We start from the raw sequence: 12,499 nt of genomic DNA, 5'->3' as shown, positions 1-12,499 counted from the left end.
ATGGGACTGTGTCCAGAAAACTGCCTTGGGATGAAGATGAAGCTGAATCTGTGGGTCTATCACTAAGTCATAGCAGACAGGTCGATGGTTTCACAGTCTTCTACCACCTCCTTTATAATCTTGCACCCTCTGCTCTATCCCACCCTCCCCCACAGGTTTCTGCAGGGCTCACATGGTCCATCATCAACCCACTTCTGGTGAAACTACCTCAATCCAGGATCAATGCTCACCTCCACTCATTTATTCCTCTTTTTCCCACATGTGGAACCAACCTCCACATACTCTTTAATGTCATCCTTCCACCAGGTTTTCAAGACATTTGTTCATCACCATCTCAGATCATCCCCATCCAAAACCATGAACTTTTCTACTCCCGTCAACCGTTCCCAAGCCTATCTATTTGCAAATATTTCCAGTTTTGCCTTTTTTTGTATACAATGTCGAGGCTCGTACAAGAGCCTTCCTGACAGTTTGCTCCTGTATCCACCTTGTCCACCCCATGTGTCCTCCTCTACCCCTCATTCTTCCCCACATCCCTTATTTCTCCAAGTCTCCCTCTATTTTATCCCTCAACCAAGCTGTTGGTGTGTTTCCCCCTTATCTTTCTCCTGTTCCTTTTGCTCTGTTACGTCCTGTTATTTTTTACATTCGAGCTCCTCCATGAGCCTCGACTTTGAATACAAATAATAAAAATAAAGAAATGGTCAAGGAATAAGTTTGTAAGTCCTGACCTGAGGAAATAGAAGTACTGCAAAGCCTCACGTGGATCTGTAGGCTCAAACTTCCTTGTGTAGAGCATCACCAGACGTACAAAATTGAGCCTACGCAGTGGGGCTGGGTCTGTATGTTCTCGACTCACTGCACATAAGGGAAGAAAAATATTACTCTCAAAAACTGGGGAAAGAGGGAGAGGTATGGTGTGGGCAAACACACAAACAACAAATTCAGCTTAAAAAAATCTCCTCCAATTTGTGTGGACTGCGATGTGTTGCTTTTGTGAGTCATCAATTGGCTACAAAATGTCACATGCTTTCACAGCCAATGATCCACAAAAGGCAAGACAAGACTGCACGACGAATCGCTCTAGTTTACCTGTGACACCATTTTAGACAATGCTTTCCTGCCAGTTTCGGAGCTGGTCATTCGTGGCGAAGACGCTGACAGCAAGGAAGCAATGTGTTGTCGAAAAGGCAGGAATTTGGTATGAACCAAAAGAAAAAATAATAATAATAGATATGTAATGAAGTTATTTGGCATAAAATTATCAGATTGATGTACAACCGTACAACAATGTTTTGCTAACAAAGTAAGCCACCTGCACAAGTCTGAGCAAATAAACTGAACAGAAAAAAAAAAATCTCCCAAACCGCAGAAATTATTCATGCCAAAAACACCGTGCAAGCAAATATGTACCGCACCAACAATGAGACAGAGTACGTACAGAGCGGTGCAGCCTGTGTTGTAGAAAGTAGCAAGAGTCGTAGTTCTTGCAGTGTCAGAGCAATGTGAACTGCGTGCGACCGCAAGCATTCGATGCGAAACAAAAAGGCAATGGCTGCCTCAAACTGAGCCGTCAGAAAGAGTACTTGGAAGTAGAGGAAGGGTTGGGTGGCTGCTGAGAAATGTGACTCACCTGCATAGCACACAAGAGAAAAGCACATTTGGCATGGCATTGCAAAATAGGAAGCAAGCAAGCATAAAACATGAAACAGGAACAGTTTTAAACATTAAAAAAAACAACACCATGACAACACTTGCCTCACCATAATCCTCAAGGAGCTGTGTCTGAAAGTGGGACAATGTGATGTGATCTTGTCCCATCACTGTGCCCTCCTCATCGAAGCTCACTTGGCTTAGCTGCCAATGAGGGAAATATAGCAAATAAGAATTATAGAGCAGGAAAATGCAATTGTTATCGTGCAATGATGGCAGTGGAAAGAAAGTGAAATTCTCATTGTTTTCTATGCTATAGTAAGCCTTTGCTACACAATTTGTAGATGTACTTTGAGCCAAATGTAGTCATCCGTCTTCTCAGCCACTTCGGCGTGAGCATCGGCGACGTCACATCGGCCCACCACAGCCCAAACAGCTCGCTTATAAGGATCTGTACAACCACGTACACCCCGCCGGTACTGAGTGCGCAGCCTTCCAGCAGCGCTGGGTGTCAGGCTGGGGAAGGCGAAAGACATACGAAGAGTTTGACGGAGGATAACACCCAGAATTTGAGAATAGAGCTAAAGGTACGTGAAAAGACATTAAAAACAATTCAGAATAAATAATGTCTGTGTTTGAATAGACCTTAAGCCAATAGTGAGGATGTGTTTTTGAGCTTTGCGCAATCACAAAACAAACAACTTTCAAACCATTGTCCATCATAAATGATGAGTGTGAAGAAATTGTGGTACACACATACCTTTTGCCATCATCCTGGGCATATTCATGAAGCCAAGTGAGAAATTCCCCAAGTTGAGCCTCAGCACACCTTGCTACAGTCAGTGCAGCTGCTACATCTCCACAGCGCAGGCAGTAGTAGAGTAATGCCCAAACAGGGTGACCATCCACTTCACCGTCCTGCAAGATTCCCATCAATGCCAAGAAATACAAGTGAGTGGAGAAATTATACAAAGAAGCATGATGATGATATTAGTAATAGTTAAGGATATGCAAAATTACAAGTCAAATATGATGGCTGCTAAATTACATTACACTCATCATAACCTTTGAACAACAAAGCTTTGACCTAAATGGTTGGTTCAAGTTTGATTTGGCCTTTTGTTGGAAACAGGCAAAGTAATGCATGTTCATTAATAATAACTATACTTTAAAATCTTCTGGTCAACTATAAACATCAGGCCTGTTGAAATGCACAATGTACAGATTATTATTAGCCCATCCCCCATGCAGCAGGAGATGGGGTTTTGTAAGCGTTTTGTTCAAGCCAAAATTGCTGGGTCCTGAAACCTCAATTAGCAATTTCTTATTTTCTTCTTTGTACCTCAGTACTATAATCCGGTCACAATGCGTTGTTTTCTATGTTCACACTCGATGGGATCCTTCGATCGTACGAGAGCGTTACTTCCTTGTTTTCAGTGATTGCTTATGGGTCACGTTTCCATGGATGAGTTTTCTGGAACTGGGACATTGAGACTTTTGCAGATGTGGCAGTGGATGTGCCTTTGGGTTTGTGGTGGAAAACTCGAAACCTTACTCATGTAATTCCAGTCACAATACAGGTTGAATCATTTATTTAATACATGATCATGGAGAAAGACAATCAATGCAACGTGATTACTTTCTGGCTTGATGTTCCAAACAGTTTTTCTTATATAGGGAACAGAAATGGGGAGAGTGATCCACTCACATGTAAGCGAATTGACCAATCACATTCTGATAGGAGACAAACAGAACGTTTTCAAGGACATGGTCATGACTGTTTCAAATGCAAATTCCTATGGTATGTCCTCGAGCACTTTCAAGCTTCATCAGATAATTACATTGCGTCGCTGTCCTCCCCCTTCACGACTATTGCATACTTCATTTCAACATAACAATGCCCTGTGTTCACAGCAAATTTATTAGAATTAAGCATTCCTCTGCCTCACTGGTGCCAACCAGAGCAGCTTTATATAATTTAAATTGCCAACCAAGTGGAATAAAGAAAATATTATATTGTTGCACAGTTAACCAACACACTATATCTATTCATTATTAAACAGCCATCAGTATGCAATGATCCATTATCAAGTATATTTTAAAGTATCAGTGCAGCAAACATAAGAGAGGGGTACATATTTCATTTAACTAAGCATAGACTAATAATCAGATCTTTCACCAGGCCCAGATGTACTTGGCCCAGGGCAGGGATTATTCGTTCGTTATTATTGCCATAGGTTGAAAGTCATCTGGTTTGAAGTGTTCGCTTTGAGTGGTACGGTGGTGGTGTTGAGCATTTATTAGTGGATTCAGGAGAGGACTTTCTCAACATTGAGAAAGACCAACAATATATTAATCAATGATCCTAAGTTATTAAGATATGTTAGTTATATGGCATTAACAAGACCACAGTATATTTGAACAGAGATTGTATTCCACTCACTCGTGGCCTGTCAGTCAAACATTGCAACAAAAACTCACAAACTACAAGCACTCCACTCTGCAAACGTAATGAGTTCTGACTTTCTCATTGTCAGAGACGTAATAAGCACGTTTTATGCTGCAGGCGTTTAGAATCTTTATCTCAACTCTGTGTCAGTGTCTTTACCCATGATGCTCTCTGGCAAACCATTCCTTGTATGGTGACAAAGTGAATTTAGCCAATGCTTTACAACAGATTTCATACCTCCATATTGTCCAAAAGCATTTGAAAGCATATAAAGAAAAATGAGTACATAATTTGTGGACAAAGAGCACTTATCCCGAGATGAAAAAAAAATGTTTCAGCATGAGCAATACAGAAACACTAATGCTTTGCGATAGTCATGTGATCTACAGAGCTTTCAATCACCCTATATTATGTGTCCACATTCACATTTCACAAGATGCGATTCATTATTTTACTTCCACAGGTGAACAGATGTTCTGACACGAGTTTTTTACATCCAGATAGGTAGTGGCTCGTACTTTGTTTCCACCTTGCAGAACCTACACTTGTCGATTGATTTCGTCCTGCCATTTTCAGGCATAGGAGCAGTGTCCTTGGTCTTGGGCATTTATAATGATTTGTTCTCCATCCAAGTTGAGCTGACCTCTTAACCATTCCAAAGAGCCTTCTTTGTCTATTCCCAATCCATCCAACTCTATTTTATTTTATTTTTTTAATACCTTCCCGCTTTTCTATTGTTTCCCAGTTGTCGGTGTAAATCTGTTGATATTTTTCGTCATATATTTTTCTTTTGTCTCTTTTGCAATTGTTGGGACTGTATCCGGTATCGTTTCAGTTTCATGTGTGACATTCTCCATTCACACCTGTCTTTGGAAAAAAAATTGCGAGGTGGGTTAGGGATACCTTCTCTGGTTTGTTGTCTTCATGTCTGCTTACAAATTGGATTCAGTAGTCTGTTGCAATTTTCACATATTCAGCCAAAACTACAGTTGTCATTCTGTACACTTGGTTGAGCTCTATCAGGCCGCTACCACCTTCTCGTCTCGGTTAGCACATTCTCAGGATGCATTGATTTTGGTAAAACATTTTGTGGATGGTGAGGAGTTTCCTTGTTTTGATATCCAGTTTCTTGATTTCTGATTGTGACCAGCTTATTATTCCGCAGCTGTACTGCAATACTGGCATTGCGAGTTGGTTTATAGCTTCAATTTTGTTCCTTGGAGAAAGGTGTTTTCAGGGTCAGCCTCGTTCTACGCAGGTATTTTTACCCTCACCAAAGGAGGGTATTCAATTTGGATCTGTTTGTTTGTTTGTCCATTTGTCTGTCTGTCTGCACAGAACTTTCGTGTTTTTCTCCACAAGCGCTTGTCGGATTGAAACAAAATTTTCACCATTGGTGCGACTACCCATGTAGAATGTTTTAATGATAATTATGACGTCATGGGTCACGTGGTGTGGCAGTCATATTGGAAAAACGGAAAAACTTTGGACCTATATCTCTGAAACCGCACAAAGGAAAAAATTGAAACTTGGCACCGAGCAAGTACTCCTCATAAGGAACGAGTTTGATTTTTTATAACATCATAGGTACCCTCATTATATCATAATTGCAGATGTATAACACCACAATCGATCAATATGAAAATTTTTGAGGGTCATCTAGGGATAAAATTGTCCACAGAAAAATAATTCATGACAGTCACTTGATTCGGCAGCCATATTATTTTTATTTTTATTTTTTTAAACCTTCAAAAATCTTCTCTGAAGTGGCTGAACAAATCGAGGTAAAACTTTACACGTATGACCGACCACCTGTCCATGAGGAACAAAAATTTTACATATGATATCATAGATCACATGGTTGGCAACCATATTGGATTTACCCTAAAACCCACAAAAATACACCACTCAAAAGAAGTCCTGGTGAGGGTCTGCAATCTCTAATTGCTCTTTTTCTTGTTTGGTAATTGTTTTGTGCATTTGTTGGTGACATAGTTGGTGGCTCTCTCCTACTCTGAGGTATTTGTATGATGCTCCATTGTATAGCTCCTGCATTGTTGTATGTGTGTCGATTTCTATGTTGTCTGTTTTTGGTGGTCTAACTTGTATGAATGTGCACTTGGCACACTTATCTTGAGCGAGGAGAGAAAGGAGATAAAGAGGGGGGGAGAGGGAAGGCAGAGAGAGGAGGGGAAAGAGAGGGGAGGAAGGAAGAGAGGAGGGGGATAGGTAGGATTGGGGGGGAGAGAAGGATGAAGAAAATTTTCCTTCTGTATCCATCCTGTCCATCCCATTCCTCCCTACCCAATTGTTTATCCATTTTTCCCACTATATTGTCCTTAAACTCCATTGTGGGTGCCCCCCCCACCCCCATCCCAACCCTCTCATTGCTGTTCCTTTTGTCCTGATCAGTTTCGTGGTATAGCTTTTCCACGAGCCGTGACTGTATACAAAAACCGTTATAGGTTGACAACCATTGTACAGGCTTAATGGACCGAATGGTCTCTTTCTGTGTTGAAGTTCCTTGGAAGGGAAGTCATCTATTATATATTGTGAACCATGGTGTCTATCTGAACGTTTTACCTTTAATTCAGAAAAATCCAACCTTTGCCACCCTATGTTTCACCACCATTTTGCGGTGGACAGTATAAGTATCTCAGAGCTTTGGTTCTGAGTAAAACCAAGAGTGCAACACAATGAACCTTTTTAAGGTCCGTTAAATATGATTTCAATTGATAGATTAACTTAAACTTTTCCCATCACTTGGGAGGGGTACACTTCCTAATATACAGTATATGTACAGTGCCTAAAGAAAGTCTACACCCCCTTTCAAAATTTTCACCTTTTGTTGCCTGATAGCCTGGAATGAAATTGCATTAAATCAGACTTTTCTACCATTACTTACACATCGTAACCCACAACTTCGAAGTGAAAAACAAATTCTATAAATTTCAGAAAATTAATTAAAAATACAAAACTAGAATATCTTGGTTGGATAAGTGTCCACTCACCTAATAATAGCAATCATAAATAAGCTCAGGTGTAACCAATCACCTTCAAAATCACACACCAAGTTAATTGGTCTCCACCTGGGTTAAATTTTAGTGATTCTGATTATTTCAGGATAAAATCTGCTGTTCCTGTAGGTTTCCTCTGCTGGGTAGTACATTTCACAGCAGAGACTCAACCATGAGCCCCAAGGAACTTTCAAAAGACCTCTGGGATAAAGTTGTGGAAACGCACAGATCAGGAGATGGGTATAAAAATATTTCTAAGGCCTTGAACAACCCTTGGAGCACAGTCAAGACAATCATTAAGAAGTGGAAGGCATATGGTACCACCAAGACCCTGCCTCGCTCAGGCCGTCCCTCCAAACTGGATGACCAAGCAAGGAGGAGACTGATCAGAAAGGCCACCAAGAGGCCAATGGCAAATTTGAAAGAGCGACATGCCTTTATGGCAAATCTGGTCACTGTGTGCAAGTGACCACAATATACCAAGCATTCCACAAATCTGGCCTGTACGGTAAGGTGGCAAGAAGGAAGCCATTACTCAAAAAAGTCCATCTTGAGTCAAGTTTGGGGTATGAAAAAAAAAAAACATGCCGGTGATTCTGAAGCCATGTGGCAAACGTTTTGGGGTCTGATGAAACCAAGATGAAACTTTTTGGCCGAAATGAAAAACGTTACGTTTGGCACAAACCCAACACAGCACATCACCCAAAGAACACCATCCTGACTGTGTAGCATGGTGGTGGCAGCATCACATATGGAGATGTTTCTCATCAGCAGGGACTGGGGCACTTGTCAGGGTAGAAGGGAAAATGGATAGAGCAAAATGCAGAAGAATCCGAGTGGAAAACCTGCTGGCTCTACATGAAAGCTGAGATTGGGACAGAAGTTCACCTTTCAGCTTGACAACCCAAGGCACACAGCCAAAGCTACACTGGAGTGGCTAAGGAACAAAAAGACAAATGTCGTTCAGTGGCCCAGTCAGAGCCCCGACCTAAATCCAATTGAAAATCTGTGGCACGACTTGAAAATTTCCATCCATCAACGCTCCCCATGCAACTTGACTGAGTTTGAACAGTTTTGTGCAGAAGAATGGGTAAATATTGCCCAATCAATGTGTGCAAAGTTGGGAGAAACCTATCCCAACAGACTCACAGCTGTAATTGCTGTCAAAGGTGCAAACACCAAGTATTAACTCAGGGGGGTGGACACTTATCCAACAATGCTATTCTAGTTTTGTATTTCCATTTTCAATTATTTTTCTGACATTTGTAGAATTTGGTTTTCACTTAGGTCTTCGAAGTTGTAGGTTACAATGTGTAAATAAAGGTAGAAATATTCTGATTTAATGCAATTTAATTCCAGGCTATAAGGCCACAAAAGGTGAATATTTTGAAAGGGGGTGAAAGCTTTCTATAGGCACTGTATTTAAATCGTCAAACTATCACCAAGTCTGCGAGCCACCGTGGGAGGCAAGGAGAAGCTGACGTTTTGGGTGTTAATGCTTCGTCTGAGAAAAAGGACGAAGGGTTAATGCCTGAAACATCAGCTTCTTGCTTCCCACAGAGCTAATGTACCTCAATCAACATTCGGTTGAGTTCTTCGGTTATTGTACGTGTCAGTCTATGCAAATTGACCTGAGCCTTCACCAGTAAGACTAGTTCTTCATTCTCTCACCATATCTGCTTTGTCAGAGTCTCCATCAAAAACAGTCACAGCAACCAAATGTTAAAGTAATTGTATGAAAAGCAACAGTGCTGCACAAATCATTATATGCACAGCTATAATGAAAATTTTAAAAATAATAATAATAAGAGAATGGCACAATTTCTGGTATCTAACCTGCAACCCCGGAACATGTGTTGGCAGTTTCACATTCAGGAAGCTGTGAATAAGGTGCAGAGTACCAGGAATACCACCCAGCTGAGCTTGCTGCAGGTTCCCGTATACTGCAGCCATCACATACTGCTTGTAGCTACCAGGAGTTACATGGAAAAAGGAACTATGTGTGACAATGCATAATGAAGATTACAGCAAAGCAAACAATGATTATTGAGAAAGAAGACAAGAATAAGACATAAAAGTGAGCTTTCCAGGCAAACAATTTTCCCAAATTACAAACTTTTCTCATCAATTTTAATGTCTCCATACTTACATATCAATACACAAGATGAGGTGAAATGCAGGAGAATCTGAAGGATCCGACAATAGAATTAAAAAAAAAAAAAAAAAAAAAACATACCTGCTTTCTAGGTAGCCCAGTGCTTGTCTAACAAAAGCCATCTGTATCCTTTTGCTTGTGCGAAAGGCCAGTGTATCCCTCGAAGGTTCCATACCAACCTCTGTCATCTGCTGGACCATAGCCCAGAGGTCAACAACATTCTGCAAAAGAGATCAAATTATAGAAATAAACGCGAGACGATAACATTTCCAACAAGGAGGACACTTGGTAGAGCGCATACCTCCACCACATAATGCCTGATCCATGAGAACATATCGGGCCCAATACATTTTTGAAATATCATGCAATACAGTACTATATCGTTTTTGGCCCCATCTCTCAATGGTGAAGAATCACTTAAAAAATTAAATAATTCTCAAATCCAGACCTTCATCAAAATCAAATCAATTTGTCCTCGTCACACACCCAACCTGTCCACCAAGTTTCATCCAAATGCGTCCACAACTTTTTGAGATATCGTGCTATATATTAGTTTACCCTATCTCTCAATGGTGAAGAATCACTAAAAATTCTGGTAGCCGGATCCAGATTTGGATCTTCACCAAAAATCTAATCAGTTCGTCCTCGTCACACACCCAACGTGCCCACCAAATTTCATCCAGATCTGTCCACAACCTTTTGAGATATCCTGTACACAGACAAACAAACAAAGAAGAAGAAGAAGTCATGCAGAGCAAGACACTTGCAAAATCCATAAAACAAATTTGACCTCAAAAAATAATTGGTGGTTGAATTCAGTGACCAAATATGAAAATCCTCTTCAAATTTCAAGTCAATGGGATGAAAATTGAGGATTTTCTGACAATCACTGTGGATTGATATTTCGATCAGTCAGAAACTTTTAGCAATTGTTCATATTCATCACATTTTAAAATTCAATCATTACTGTTTGTCATGTTAAAATGGAAGTCAACTGAAGAGTATATTTATCACCACGCTATTAAAAAAAAAAAAACAAGAGGGGATATTGTAATCGGCTCCGTCACGCTATCTCCTCCTAAACGATTGAGCAGAAATTCACCAAACTTTGTGATGATCACCACATGGCAAGAAGGTACAAGAGCAGTATCATTTTTCCCTGCTCCCTGGGTTGGGTTAAAAAGGACAATTTATAACAAAAAATACAATTATCGAACATTTTCAAAAGAAACTTTGTATCTTTAATCAACATTGAAGGATGCATGAAATATGTCACGATTTTTAGAATTTGACCACCGGTTCATGGCCCAGGTGGTGCGGACTTTGGGTCACAGGGGTTAAAACGGAAGATTCTTTTTAAGCTAAAAATTTGATGTTGGGTCATTCCTGGTGGAACATTTAGGTGGGAAGCATGGAGATTTGCAATGGTGCACCATCGACTTCACTCCAGTTTCATTTATATTGTTACGGCTGTGGAAATTCGCAGACCACCATAAAGGACCTCAGATCAGTTATGACGATAAGTAATTGTGTAGTTAGATTTCCCCATCGTTGTTTAGAGGGAATTTCCATTTTTACAGGGCTGTGATGCTTTGAGTTCACAGTTTTTCTTTTCTCTGTCGATGTTTTGGACCAATCATCCCGCAACAACCAAATCGCGACCACCAACATCATTCCCAAACAACTACAACTCAAACACCACCACCTTCGCCTCTTTACCTCCACAACTCCACCCCGCAAACATCGCTTCACCGTCATTCTCAAACGACGCCCGCCAGCAACCAAATCGCCACCACCAACACCCTTCCCAAACCACCACAGCAAACCCCCACCACCTCCACCTTTCTACCACACGTCGTACCATGGGTTGTGAATGGGTTCCTTTCGCCTCGAAAAGCGGATCAGGAATGATGCACGCCCACTTTTCATCCATCCAATGACTGAGCATCAGGTGGTGTAGCCCCGCCTCCGAACCCGCTGTGATCCAGAAATTTGCATATACGCTCCTCCCTCGGCCTATATAAGCGCGAGCATGGCGCAGCTCGCGGCAGTCAAGTGGAAGTCAAGTCGAATGCAGTGTCGCTGGGGCAGTCAAGGCGGGTCTGGAGACGGCAGTGCGGAGTCGGTGGAGTGGAAGTCAAGCAGTGTCGGCGGGGCAGTCAAGTCGAGTGCAGGGTCGGCAGTGCAGTGTGTCGGTAGTCTGGAGAATCGGGAGACGGGGCAGTCCAGTCGAGTGCAGTGTCGGCAGACGGCGGCAGTGTCGGTGGGACAGAGTCGGGAGACGGAGCTCGAAGCCGACGGGAAAGGCAGACAGGGAGCGCCGGAGAGAGAGTTCGACGACCACGCCAGGGCACGAAGCCAAGCGCAGCTACGCTGACATCGCGGCTTGCCCGCCATCGCGCCACGAGGGCGCGGGTAAGACCCTTCGGTCTCGTGGACCTGGCCGCTCATCCAGGTTCCACGCACATTTGGTCCACGAACCTGTCTGCCACCCTTGCATTTGAGGGTGGCTTTTTCCTTTGCTTTTGTGTAAATGCATGTGGTGGCGCCGTCTTATAAGTAGAATTGTCTAAGTGTGCATGCGAATAAAGACTTTATTCGGTTGTAATTCTTCATTTGCTTGCTTTCACTGTATACGTGCATGAATTACTGTATGGCTGTAAAATACGTGCTTGTCTGAGTGTGCAATAAATGTGCTTGTTGAACTGTTCCCCGTTTCGTTGCGTCCTTTCCTTTGTTTGAAAGTTCCATCTTGCATCACGGAAGGAATTGGTAGGAGGGGTGTAAACACCCGGTAAATAATCACGTCCGTCGTGGCCGGCGATAACACCGCTCGGTTATCACTGAAGCACGGAACGGACCGCTTAAGCGGTTCGTGTCCTTGGCCGGCCAGCGGCGAGGTACGATCGCCCAGTTAACTACCCGCGCAGGTACTTAGGTAGGTCGAGTTTGGCGAACAACCCTATCCTGCGCGGGTGGCCGATTGCCACGATTGTGGTGGGGTTGAAAGACCCACCCGTGACTAGCTCCTGGCGGTAGTTCCAAGGAGGGTCACGACTGAATAGTCCGTTCCGGTGGGCGACGCGGTCGCGATTTGAGTTACGTGGCCGATCGCACGCCGCCGGACCGAAATTCATAACAATATAATTGTAGCAATAATGTAAGCATGGTGACAATCACTGATCATCACCTGCTTAGTGTAATCAAGTTAACTTAGAATGTAAA

At 42.3% G+C, this 12,499-nt stretch overlaps 2 protein-coding genes across 6 annotated transcripts in view; one reads left to right on the top strand and one right to left on the bottom strand.

The window, feature by feature from the left end:
- The window catches only part of LOC147022916 (palmitoyltransferase ZDHHC7-like), a 44,930-nt gene extending 44,343 nt beyond the window's left edge, over positions 1-587 (top strand). Inside the window, exon 5 of the mRNA XM_085887897.1 lies at positions 156-587. Within this exon, the coding sequence (XP_085744023.1) occupies positions 156-467 (312 nt within the window). The 3' untranslated portion in view covers positions 468-587. The remainder of the gene's footprint in view (positions 1-155) is intronic.
- Positions 1-12,499, bottom strand: part of NUP93 (nucleoporin 93) — a 67,135-nt gene that overhangs the window by 31,277 nt on the left and 23,359 nt on the right. For all 5 annotated transcript variants that reach the window (XM_085887879.1, XM_085887884.1, XM_085887880.1 and 2 more), the window contains exons 9-15: positions 9,356-9,495; positions 8,956-9,088; positions 2,414-2,571; positions 2,004-2,169; positions 1,764-1,857; positions 1,442-1,633; positions 732-858 (exon numbers count right to left, since the gene is read on the bottom strand). In XM_085887879.1, coding sequence (XP_085744005.1) covers positions 732-858; positions 1,442-1,633; positions 1,764-1,857; positions 2,004-2,169; positions 2,414-2,571; positions 8,956-9,088; positions 9,356-9,495 — 1,010 coding nt within the window. The remainder of the gene's footprint in view (positions 1-731; positions 859-1,441; positions 1,634-1,763; positions 1,858-2,003; positions 2,170-2,413; positions 2,572-8,955; positions 9,089-9,355; positions 9,496-12,499) is intronic.

This window comes from Eptatretus burgeri, chromosome 7 (assembly GCF_056783735.1).
Source record: "Eptatretus burgeri isolate ZD-2024b chromosome 7, Ebu_testis_v1, whole genome shotgun sequence".
NCBI lineage: Eukaryota > Metazoa > Chordata > Myxini > Myxiniformes > Myxinidae > Eptatretus > Eptatretus burgeri.
This window is presented reverse-complemented; position numbering and strand designations above follow the sequence as displayed.